The 12251-nt window shown below is 35.4% G+C and overlaps 1 protein-coding gene across 1 annotated transcript in view; it reads right to left on the minus strand.

Annotated features, from left to right (window-relative positions):
* LOC106473372 (brother of CDO-like) overlaps positions 1 to 5944 on the minus strand; it is a 114938-nt gene extending 108994 nt beyond the window's left edge. Inside the window, exon 1 of the mRNA XM_022402831.1 lies at positions 5791 to 5944. Within this exon, the coding sequence (XP_022258539.1) occupies positions 5791 to 5808 (18 nt within the window). The 5' untranslated portion in view covers positions 5809 to 5944. The remainder of the gene's footprint in view (positions 1 to 5790) is intronic.
* Between the last annotated feature and the right edge of the window lie 6307 nt (positions 5945 to 12251).

The following is a 12251-nucleotide window of genomic DNA, read 5'->3' on the forward strand; positions in this document are numbered from 1 at the left end:
TAGGGATTCGAACCCGCGACCCTCAGATTGCGAGTCGAGTGCCTTAACCACCTGGCTATGCCGGGCTCAAGTGTGTTATATAACCACAAGCGCTATCAAATCACGGTGGAACGGCATGTATTAGAATTAATTGTGATATTGTATGACGTTTCATTGGTAGTGTGATACCTTTGGGAAGGCTTTTGGCTCATTTCTGGGATTTACAATGTACAAGAGGGTTATATCCTTTGTACTGAATGACATTATAAAACAAAAGAATATGGATCAATTGAGGCACCAGAACGTCCAGAAAAAGATATGCAACAGGTCGTACACTAGCTGTGGTAAGCACAGTGCAGCGTCTTGTAACGGGAGGGAGTTCACAAATGCAAAGAACATTGGGAAAATCCATCCACGTGTCACGGGTGACATTCCACAACATATTTATATATTTTCATAAGACATTAGTATTAGGCTTCTTATACCTTTAAAACTACATTCTTTATCTAGTATCTTATAGATTTTCAATATTTAGAATATGTATAATTATAGTGTTTCAACCACACTATATTCACCATGTTCATTGCCGACGACGCATTTCCCGAAATCCATAGCTCTTCAGGCCTACTGGGATACAACAAAGGGACTAGATAAATAATGTGGTGTTAAGAAAAGATAATAGGCCTAATACTAATATTTTATGTCAAATAGATATAATTATAATATGCTTCGCCAAATTGAAAAAGGCGTTCACACCATAGAAAACTGTTATTGTAAAAAAATGTCTTATATAAATAGTGTTCCGACTACAAACTTCCTAGAAACCATATTCAAAAACTGCCAATTTATTAAGTTTCATAATGATTAATGAGAAAAATTTGTTTTTGGTCAGGTTTTTAAATATACAATAGCAACATAAATGTTTTGTGTTTTTTTTTCGTCTAATCTGTGACATATAAGATGCTATTTCCCAGATACTTTAAACTGATGTTTCTTTGTATTCCAATGCACAATTTTAAACATGTTGTGCAAAAACATGAAAATACTGTTTTATATTTATGACAAAGCTATGAGGGCTAACTGTTGCCATCCCTTATTTTGAACTACTGATCAAAGGCAAGGTAATCAGTCAGCAGCACCCTACCTACCATCATCCATGCTAAGAAATCGACTGTTAATCTTATAACGCTTCCATAACTGTAAGAGCGGGGAATAATCTGTAGTATCGCGTGGATTCAAACTCAACGCTCAAGATCTGAACACCCAAGCTCTACAACAGAGCCAGACCACACCCATACGTCCAAATCCTTTTACTAATATAATATCATTATGTTTTTACTTTATGTGGTATTTTCAATCTAAACAGCACCACAAGAAACACATAGGTTGGTGCACCATAGGATAAATAAAGTTTCGGGCATATCTGTTCCTAATTTAGAACTACTAACAAGATGGAAGGTAACTAGTCAGCAGCAGTGGCACAGCAGTATATTTGCGGATTTACAACGCTAGAATCCGGGTTTCGATACCAGTAGTGAGCAAAGCACAGATAGCCCATTGTGTAGCTTTATGCTTAATTACAAACAAACAAAAGCAGCAGCCACTGCCTACACTGCTACTTTGTAACGAATATCGGAACTGACTGTCATTTTTAAAACACGTTCACAGCTGAAAGTACGTAGCGTGTTCAGTGGTATATCCACGTCTGATTCCTCCCATAATGTATTCTAGTATACACTGTAACAACTGTCCCACACAGCATTTACATAAAATGATATTCATTTTACTGGTAAGATTTTTTGTAATAACATGAACCACAAATTTACTAGGCCTTATTAAGATAATTGAGATTGATTCCGTTTAAAACTATAGCTTCCTTCAGAGTAAAACTAGTTGTTTCTGATAAAGAGATATGCACCCCAAACTCGGAAAACAGAATTTCATTTTATGAAACAAAACAGAAATATAATATTTTGCTGAAGAAAGAACATGGAGTATGCATTAGTTCAATCGGTTGTCATAATTGTAAAAGTACAGGATGTTAAAACCTATGAGTTATATTGTTATTTTTTATCTAAGAAGGAAACACATCTTCACTGTTTTTACCAAATAATACGTTAGTTTCATTAGCCAAGATAAAAAAAGCAAACAAAACCACAGTAGTTATGGTGTGAACTCCTTTTGCAAGTTGTCGAATCATGTTTATAATTATACTTGTCATAAGACATTAGTGCTAGGTCCATACTGTTTTTAAACACTACATTCTCTGTATAGAATTAGAAGATGTATAACAATAGCATTGGAATCACACTATATTCGTCATACACATTGTCGACGACACATTTTGCTAAATCCAGAACTCTTCAGACTTACTGGGATACAACAAACTAAGGGACTATATAAAGAATGTAGTGTTTCAAAATATAATAAGCCTAATTCAAAGGTCTTATGAAAAGTATAATGCCACTGTAGTTATAATTTTTTGATGTTTTTGTTGTTTTGTTTGGTTACATAGTTTTCTCATATGTATGAAATATTAATACTTATTGCTCTTCCCCAGAATAAGAAAATTGCAAATCTTTGGTTCATTCTGAACATTATGCGCCACTAAAACAAATATGCACAATTTCAATCACTAGCTTTGCCTACTTTTGATTCTAGTGCCGCGTGAATTTTTACAGAAACCTTATAAATTTTTTTTAGTAACCCTAGTCTTTGTCGGCAACAGAATATCATTTGTTGAAGTGCTCTTTTTTCTAAGTGGATGAATATGAAAAGAAAAGTACAGTGTACACAACTTCACAAAACATAATTGTCGAAAATGCAAAATTTGCTTTAAAATAACTCGTGTTTTGCTATTATTCGCCGATAAAGGAAGCGACTCCAAAATTTAATCTTGCCAAGTGCAATAAAGAATGCTGGACTGAGCGCTTCCAAGGGAGTACCTAGTGATCACGGTCAACGGCTCCTTATTTTATTTCTTGTAGATATTTCGATATGTATACTAATCCTAGCGCAAGAAGCATGAAGATAGTAATTCAAGCTGCGTTTTCTTATTTGAAGCAGTTACTTATTTTTAGTTGCAAATAAATATTTATTATTAGAAAGTATGCTGAATCTGCAGTGAATTAGAAAGAATTTCGATTAAAGAAATATAAAAAGTACTTCCCTACTCTTCCTCCGGCGACTCTTGTTCTCACAAATTTTTCGCATAGATCAGCTTAGAGCGAGAGTGTTATTCGCTGTCACTGCTTTTTCTGGCTCTTTCTCACACGCTATCGTTCTTGTTTGTTTGTTTGTTTTTAATTTTGCGCAAAGCTACACGAGGGCTATCTACGCTAGCCGTTCCTAATTTAGCAGTGTAAGACTAGAGGGAAGGCAGCTGGTCAGCACCACCCACCGCCAACTCTTGGCCTACTCTTTTATCAACAAATAGTGGGATTGACTGACACATTATAGCGCCCCCATGGCTGAAAGGGCGAGCATGTTTGATGGGACGGGGATTCGAACCCGTGACCCTCAGATTGCGAGTCGAACGTCCTAACCACCTGGCCATGCTGGACCCGCTATCGTCCTTAAAAGTAACATACTTTCCAATCCCATGTAACTATTTGGTAATGAAAGTAATATTAGCAATATCCTGATCTGCCTATTACTTCTCTGTAGGAATTGCTTGCCTTTTAATGTCTAGTGATACGATAATGATTACAGTGTAAGTGTTTTCCGTTGATTCAATACACAAAAATACGTGAAATACATGAAAAAATGCTTGAATATAAAAAAATCTACTTGATCTCAAATAGTAGGAATATATCATATACGTGGTAAAATAAAGCAACTCGGCATTACTCACATTGCATTATTTTACTTATATGCAGTAAAATTGACTTTACAAACCTAAGTACCCTGTATAAATTGCATTTTACTCCTAATTCATCAAATAATCATCGTGGAGTTACATTGAACAAAATGTGATGTGGTGAATTAAGAATTAAACTGAATGTAAAATCAATTTTACAGAGCATGAAGAAAATGAAGCAGTTTGACTAATGCCAAGTTGCTTTATATTGCTTTGTTAAAAAAAAAAACATTCTCAGGAGTCTCCGTCTACACTGAATATGTAAGATACTACAACAAGTATGTGCAAAGAAAACATCCATAATCGACATGATGCATTTCTTCAAGTTTTCTGTGTAAGCACGTCTTTCTCGAAAGAAAAAACAAACTTTTTTGAAACCTATTGTTTGACTAGACATAAACACGTTGATTCTAAAAAACTGGATTTCATTTCTCATCAACCTACACTCGCTAATTTTCTATTTTCTATTCCGTTTTATTTTACGTTCCCAGGTAACACAAGGAGGAATTCATACATATGAATTAAGTTAATAACTCACAAGGTAGAGGTAAAATTCTTGAAGGATATTAAATGGTCTTGCCACCTCTCCTTCATTCCACACTATACTAATGTTTTCTTCACTACCACTGACTAAATGAAGACGTCTGCCCTTTGACACCATCAACCATTAAGTTTGACAGTTTGCAATGCAAATCGTGCTGATGGGCTTGGCAAGTTCCGCATGGCTTGTTAGGCTGGGTCTTTCGTTCTGTCACGAGCGCACACACACGAAAAGCTTGAGGAAATCAGTCTCACGTAACTCACGAATTGAGGACACCAATAATTGGTTCATTCAATTTTTTCAACGAAAAAACAATTATAAAATTACCCAAATCAAGGACTATATTAATAGAACGAGCTGAGAATATGGAGTTAAAATATGTCTAATTCGATTCCGTGTTCTTTGAAATCGAAGAAGTAAATGTCTACATCAGACATTTTAAACGAAACAAACCTTTTGAAAAATTTAATTAAAAATAAAAAGTCATTCTCGATTCGTGACATTCACAACATAATTTCAAGATAGTGCAAGAAATACATTATTCATTTTACAATTTCAGAAAAGACTTTGATTAAAACAGTCGGTTAAAAAAAAGCATTGATTCTGAAATTCTAGTATTTTCTAGTGAACAGAATGTAAGTCACATATTAATAATTTGGGAGTCATTAAAATACCCTCAAAAACTAGAAAACACTCAGTTGCCTACAATTTACTGCAATATTTTTTGTTTAGTACCTAGTATCATTTTCGTCTAGCATGAGATATAAAAAAAACACTCTAAGTGTGTTTAGATTTGTTTAATGTTATTCAGTTAAAATATTCATTGTGAAAGGTAAAACGTATTCGGTCTAGTGTAGAAATACAGCAACGTAAGTAGATAATAGACGAGGGAAGCTATGTTTATTATAATAATTCCTTGCTTATGTTTCGAGTAACAAACGTTTAATAGTTGGGATATTACTTCAATGTGGCTTTAAACAGTTGTTTAAATCACTGGTAAACTCTAAACTTAAAAATACAATACTAATATAAGATGTAAAAAAGACGTTATATATAAAAGACATTTCAATTTACACTTCTCCAGTTCTTAGAGAAAAGTCGGACTAAAAGGAGAAAAAATTAAAATTCTCAAACAATAACCTCATCGTTTGCCGAACAGGAAAGAATAGATAATGCAAACTGACAATTATTGTTTCATATTATATAATTTAACATGTGTGATGTTTTATATTATAGTCTCCTATCAAACCGTATGTTATGCAATACTAAACAGTTACATTATAAAATTAGGGTTAGACATCAGGGCACTGCCATGTTTATATATATATAAGAAACATTACAGATAACTTTCAGCGAAACCATTCGTATCTGTCAAAACTTACATTGAAGTTTTGATTTCGAACTAACGTACCTTCTTGACAAGTTCCATAACACCATTTCCCGTACTCTACTGCATGATCTACATTTCGAGACTAGTTTAATTCAGTAACCTGTAAACTAATATTGGTACTGCAAAGCCAAGTCAACTAAAAAAATATACTGAAGTAAGAGAAAAGTAAATCTATAAACCAGGCTTAATAGCGGCTTTGGAATGTACAGTGCCCTGCGATTAACTTGTCAAGACAAAATAGCAACTAAAAACGATGAAATAGCGCTTCAGGTCATTGGGTCGCCATCAATCTACGTGCGCCAGTCTGCAGAGGTGGAGCCAAATGAGCATAGTTTTTCTGTGAGAAGGTTTTACCTCGGTTCGTGCAGCCCTTTAGGCACCCGTGACCTCCAACACTTTCTGTGCTAACAGTGGCTCCATCGCCGATCTACCAGTTACTGAGTGAACTTCTCTCAGCCTAGACATATAGAAGAATAACAAAAGGCTTGAGGAGACGACGAATGTACTTGGACCTTTCACGCTTGACAGAACAGGCTTTTATGCTCATACCAGTAAACCAAGTTACTAGAATATTCGTACATAGCCATTTAGTTTATATAAAAATAACGAGAAATAGGTCTAATATTAATCGAGGTTTTACGACTTCTAATGCCTTTAAGTCATTAATTATTAACTTATAACTCAAAAGTTTGAAAACTAAAATGTAGGCGTCTCAGTAAGATGAGGTAATTATGTCTCACTAGATACTAACTTACATTGATATTACAAGCATGTCTATAAAAGATTGTATAGTCTAATGTGTATGTGTTTTTTACTTGGCTAAGAAAGAAAAAGCTTATATAAGTTTGGAGTATTCATTGTAGACAGAAACACATTATGATCTATGAATGCTATAGTACACATATCTGCAATGTTCCTACAGCTATTTTGCATACACATTACTCTTAAAACAAAAATATAATTGTTATGTTTTCCGTTCAGTTGGTGATCTTATTAGTCATGTTTTGCTTGAAGCTTTGTAAGATAGTACGCGATACAAATATTGTATGGTTGATTTTAATATAAAGCAGGTATTTTGTACGTGCTTACTTTTTCAATAAGCAGGTGTCAGGTGTGCAACTTTGAGCGAAACAAAAAGTGGTTAATGTATGGCTAATACGATTATTTTCAAAAGCAATGTTCATGGTGTTGAATTCCCAGGTAAACCTGACATCGTCAGGTAACTACTAAATCCGCAAAACACAATGTTCTTAAGAAATATAAGTAGACCATAAACAAGTCAAACTCCACCAAAAACAAATGGAGACTGGGTACATTTATTTCACTTAAAGATAATTATACTGTATTGACAAAACCAGGCAGTAGCTCTTGATGTCTATATCTACTTCTGTTGAAGTGAATGGCTGATTTCACTACTTTTCAAAAAATAGCTGGCAAAGCACGACAACAATTGACAAGAACCCAATCACAGACAATGACATTTCTGACAAAGTACTAGCCCCTCCCCCCAACCCCAATGGCACAGTGGTATGTCTGCAGACTTATAACGCTAAAAACCAGGTTTCAATACTCGTGATGGGCAGAACACAAATAGCCCATTGTGTAACCTTGTGCTAAACTAGAAACAAAGAAAGTACCAGTTTTATTTTAAAATATAATTACGTTTAAAACTGTGCCATGTTATTCATGTTAGGAAGCAAGACTCATTACAAATGTTTATTAATTCATACCATTAAAGTATCCCAGAAAATTATGTAGGTTTAAAATAGTCAAAATATTTTCCCTTGCAATAAAGACATACAGTTCATAGGAGAATAACACTGGGCAACAAATAAATAATTTTCTCTGCTACTAGAGAAAATTCAACTGTTTCTGAGTAATTTGATGATGCTGGTTCTAAAAATCATGTTAAAAATTACTGATTACCTCTAGTTTTTGAGTTATGATAGATTTATTCAAAATATTCTTTTATGTAGTAAAAATATCTTTTCTTTAATAACTTTACATATTCATTGAAAATTGCATTTAAAAATGTTCAAAAACAATAAATAATAACAACACCAGTTTTAAAAAGCAATGAATATAATAAAATTATATACTGAAAATACATTCAGCCTATGTTGAAAACTTTCATCGTGGTATTATGTTTTATTTTTTGTTACAAAATACCTGCTTGACTTGTTGAGCCATTTGTGTATGTTCTTATTTTCACGCTGTAAGAACCAACAGTAATATCCCATCATCGCAGGATTCCATTGTCCTTGATATCGCTGTTCCATTGTATAAATATGTAGGTAGCAGCGCTCACCATGCTCATCGTTCACTGCACAAAGATCATTTGGAAAGAAGTCTAAGTTGGAGTGTAAGGAGTGCATCTTTAGTGACATGCTGGACCCCATTTTCCTGTACTTGTTGATCATGTCATCAATCATCACAACATAGTTTTCATCTCTGCGATTTTCTGAGACATTTTTGACAACCAGTTTGAACGATTTCCTGGCAGTAAGTTCTTTCTGATTGAGTACTGTGTCAAGATCACCATCCATCAGCTCTTCCCGAATCTGTGCCACAAGAGAGAGATACTTCCTTTCATTTTTACTGATTTTTGAAAACTTGTCAGGCAGATTTCTAGAACCATTACCATCTTTATTCATTCCTTTTACAAAATTCTTCATGAATCACAGTTTAATATGAAGTGGGGCAGAAACACATTTTGAGATTCACCAAAGGTTGATACTCAGTATTCTGCTTCCCTTGTATGTAATTCTCTTTCACTGGCCATTCCTTCATTTTGAAATGATTTTTATCATCTCAGCTGTCCCAGAGAGACAAAACCAACAATGTTTGATGTACTCGCTCTGCAGGCCTAGCAGGAGTACAATAATTTTTAGATCACCACATATGTTCCTCCTATGGTGATCTGTTTGATGACCTCAGATATAATCCACATGCTTTGATAAGTTTCTTTCATGTTCACAGCATGAGCAACAGGAATCGATGACTTAGTGTTCCAATTGTGCAAAAATGCAGCTTTCAGACTAACTTTAGATGAGTCGATAAAAAGTCTTCATTCTTGAGGATGATTTTCAGCACCTAATTCTTTCATTAGTGCATCAAGATGTGTACAGAAACACAAAGTGTCTTGCATGCTATAGCGAGAAGCAAGACGTTGATGGCGATTTCGGTAAATTGAAACTATTGTTCCTAGAGCTAATAAGTTTCATTGCTGTAAACGATATCCAAGAAGTTCCCCATGATAGAGATAAGTCATGAATCTGATTATTTAGGTCTTCTTGTGTGATCAGATGGGACAGTTTATGTTGGGATGCCACAGGAATAGAATTACTAGATGAAGAGGATGAAGATGATTTATTGTTTTCGTTGCAGGATAAATCTTCTGTTTCCTAATTCGCTGATGGATGTGGTGCTGGAAGACCATCCCCATGAGGTACTGGTTTCACTGCAGATACAATATATAGAAATTTAATGTATTCTTTAGTTTTGCCGGAATATCCAGAAACATTAGTCATGCGAAAATAACAGTCAGTTAGATTATATTTGGGCTCACGCCACATCATGGGAACTGTAACTGGCATACTTGCTCTATTCTTATTCAGCCACTGTGTCAAGCCAGATGTGAAAACTGTACAACATATATGTGACACCCAGTTCTTTTCTTGGGCATCAATTTGACACCTAAAATAGTGGTATTAAGCTACCTTTATTGTGTATGATGTTTTTCCTTCATAAAACTGTATTATATTTGAGTAAATTTTGCACTTTCGGACTTTACTTGAACTTGACGCAGCTAGCATTTCAAATAATTTTCTAAAAAATATATATAAAATAATTTATGTATAGATAACTAGAGTTTAAATGATTTTAATAAGCAAAGTTTTGCAGAAGTTGACTATATTGCGGGTATGATGCGAGGAAGAATATTAGACTTTGTTTTGACTATGCGTGGAGTGAGGAGAAGTGAACAATTGAGTAAGTATGAGGCAACTGAGAGAGAGAGGCGTCTGACTCCGCTCCTTTCATACTCAGTCGAGAGATTTCTCGAATGTTCTAGCAAACTGAGCACGTGAGGGTTTCCTGATTCCCGGGCGGAGCAGGTGAGTGTGGGAACGAAGAAAAAATGGTGCCATTTGTTACAATTATATCGCAAACATATAGCATATATGAACAATATATTTGGAATTTTACACCAATACAATACAGTCAGGCCCGGCATGGCCAGGTGATTAGGAAGCTCGACTCGCCATCTGCTGGTCACGGGTTCGAATCCCCGTCCCACCAAACATGCTCTCCTTTTCAGCAGTGGGGGCGTTATAATGTGACGGTCAATCACACTATTCGTTGGTAAAAAAATAGCCCAAGAGTGGGGTGTGGGTGGTGATGACTAGCTGGCTTCCCTCTAGTCTTACACTGCTAAATTAGGGACGGCTAGCGCAGATAGCTCTCGTGTAGCTTTGCGCGAAATTCAAAACAAACAAACAAACACAATACAGTGAATGTTTGAAGTTATCAAAAATGTATGCTTTTTGCCCATTAATCTGTTCAAGTAAACGTAATTTCACAGCATAAATATATTGTACTGAGTTGATTGCATAGTATTTGACATCGTGCTCATAAAATATGGAAATATTACAATAACACAATATCTAGAGGCGATGGACAAATTCTGACAACATTTTTGGAATCAACACCATCAAATTACCTCCAAATCACTTGACTTTTCTCTAGTAGCAAAGTTGTTATCAACAAAGTAACTAACGATTTACTTTGCATACTACTCACATATAGAGTCAAATACATCTACATCTACATTAGCCCTAACCAAGGGCCTATAGGATTACGTATACCAGTATCTCCCATTTCTTGCGGTTAAGTTAATGCGTTCCTGGAAAACTCGCTAAACGAAGACATGTAATAAAGGAAGATACGTTCCTGATCGAATATTTTCTGGACATCGAAACTTTTAAACGTATCTTACGATATTAATTAGATACTCAAACATCAAAAATGTATGTAAAACATTAAATATACCTCAAAATAATAGCATACCGCTGCACAGAACGCTACTACGAGGTGATAAACTGAGCATATGGCGCATCTCACGCACGCGTACCTGTGTTTGAGAGTCCCATTTTCTATTTTAAAACCGCACTAAATCGAAAATTGCTTTCGCGACTGGCGGCTCTAATCGAAAATACTCCCTAAATATGAAAACCACTTAAAATCGTAAACGCGCTAATAAAACTGGGTACATCCTTTTCGCGTAGAACGTTTAAGCTCAGCCAACCTGTACTGACATAAGCAAAAATAACCAAATATATCAGGTCGTCAAAAAATTAATGTCTCTTTTTTTGTAGACGAAAAAACCCGAACAACTTTTATATGAAAACAAAACATTTATTTTGGAACACTTTCATTAACCAACACCCAAAAAATATACGTCATGTATAATAGTTAAACAAACTGCCTAAAGGTCACGTCAGTGTAGCCTACATAATGTGTAAACTTAGTATACTCTAATCCTTTATAGTGATAGCACCAGACGAGACACACATTCGGCATTTAATGCTGTTTGAATACAAGAATTGAAACAACGCCTCTGTAGCTAAAAAGAATATCAAAGAAGTTTATGGAAATGTTTTGAACGTTCGTAAGTGTCAACGAAGATTCAACAAATTTCCTTTAGGTGACTTTAGCCTTAAAAACTGTGATAGCAAGAACCGACACGTCGAAATTGATATTGATGTTCTGAAGACGCTTGTTGAGTCTAACCCAAGGCAACACGCTCGTGAAATGGTCCTGAAATTGCATGTCTCTTATGAAACAGTACATAAACATCTTAGGAATATGGGAAAACTCCATGATGAAGGTGTTTGGGTGCCTAAAGGAACTCTCCCATGATCATCTTTTCCAACATGTGAATGTTGCTTCGTCTCTTCTGGCGCGTAATGCGCGTGAACCATTTTTGGACAGAATTGTCACTGGATATGAAAAATTAATTCTCTATACGAATATTAAACGCCAAAAACAATGGCTCAATCTTAGAAAAAAAAAAAACACTTCCGACCCCATATCCATCCACAGAAAGTGATGCTTTGCATTTGATGGGACATCAAAGGGGTAATTCACGACCCCAAAACCTGGACTCCATCTGCAGAAAGTGGTGCTTTGAATTTGGTGGGACATCAAAGGAGTAATTCATTTTGAACTCCTCAATCTACAGCGAACTGTCAATGCAGAGATCTACAGTCAGCAACTGGAACGTTTAAATCAAGCCCTTCATCAGAAACGCTCTTCACTCGTCAATCGGAAAGGTGTTCTTCTTCTCCACGACAATGCACGTCCGCATGCAGCACGTTTGACGCAGCACAAGATTATGGAGTTGGGTTGGGAAATTCTCCCCTACCCACCATATTATCCAGATATAGCACCATCAGATTACCATCTTTTTCGTTCGCTGCAAC

Source organism: Limulus polyphemus, unplaced genomic scaffold (genome assembly GCF_000517525.1).
Source record: "Limulus polyphemus unplaced genomic scaffold, Limulus_polyphemus-2.1.2 Scaffold129, whole genome shotgun sequence".
Classification (NCBI taxonomy): Eukaryota; Metazoa; Arthropoda; class Merostomata; order Xiphosura; family Limulidae; genus Limulus; species Limulus polyphemus.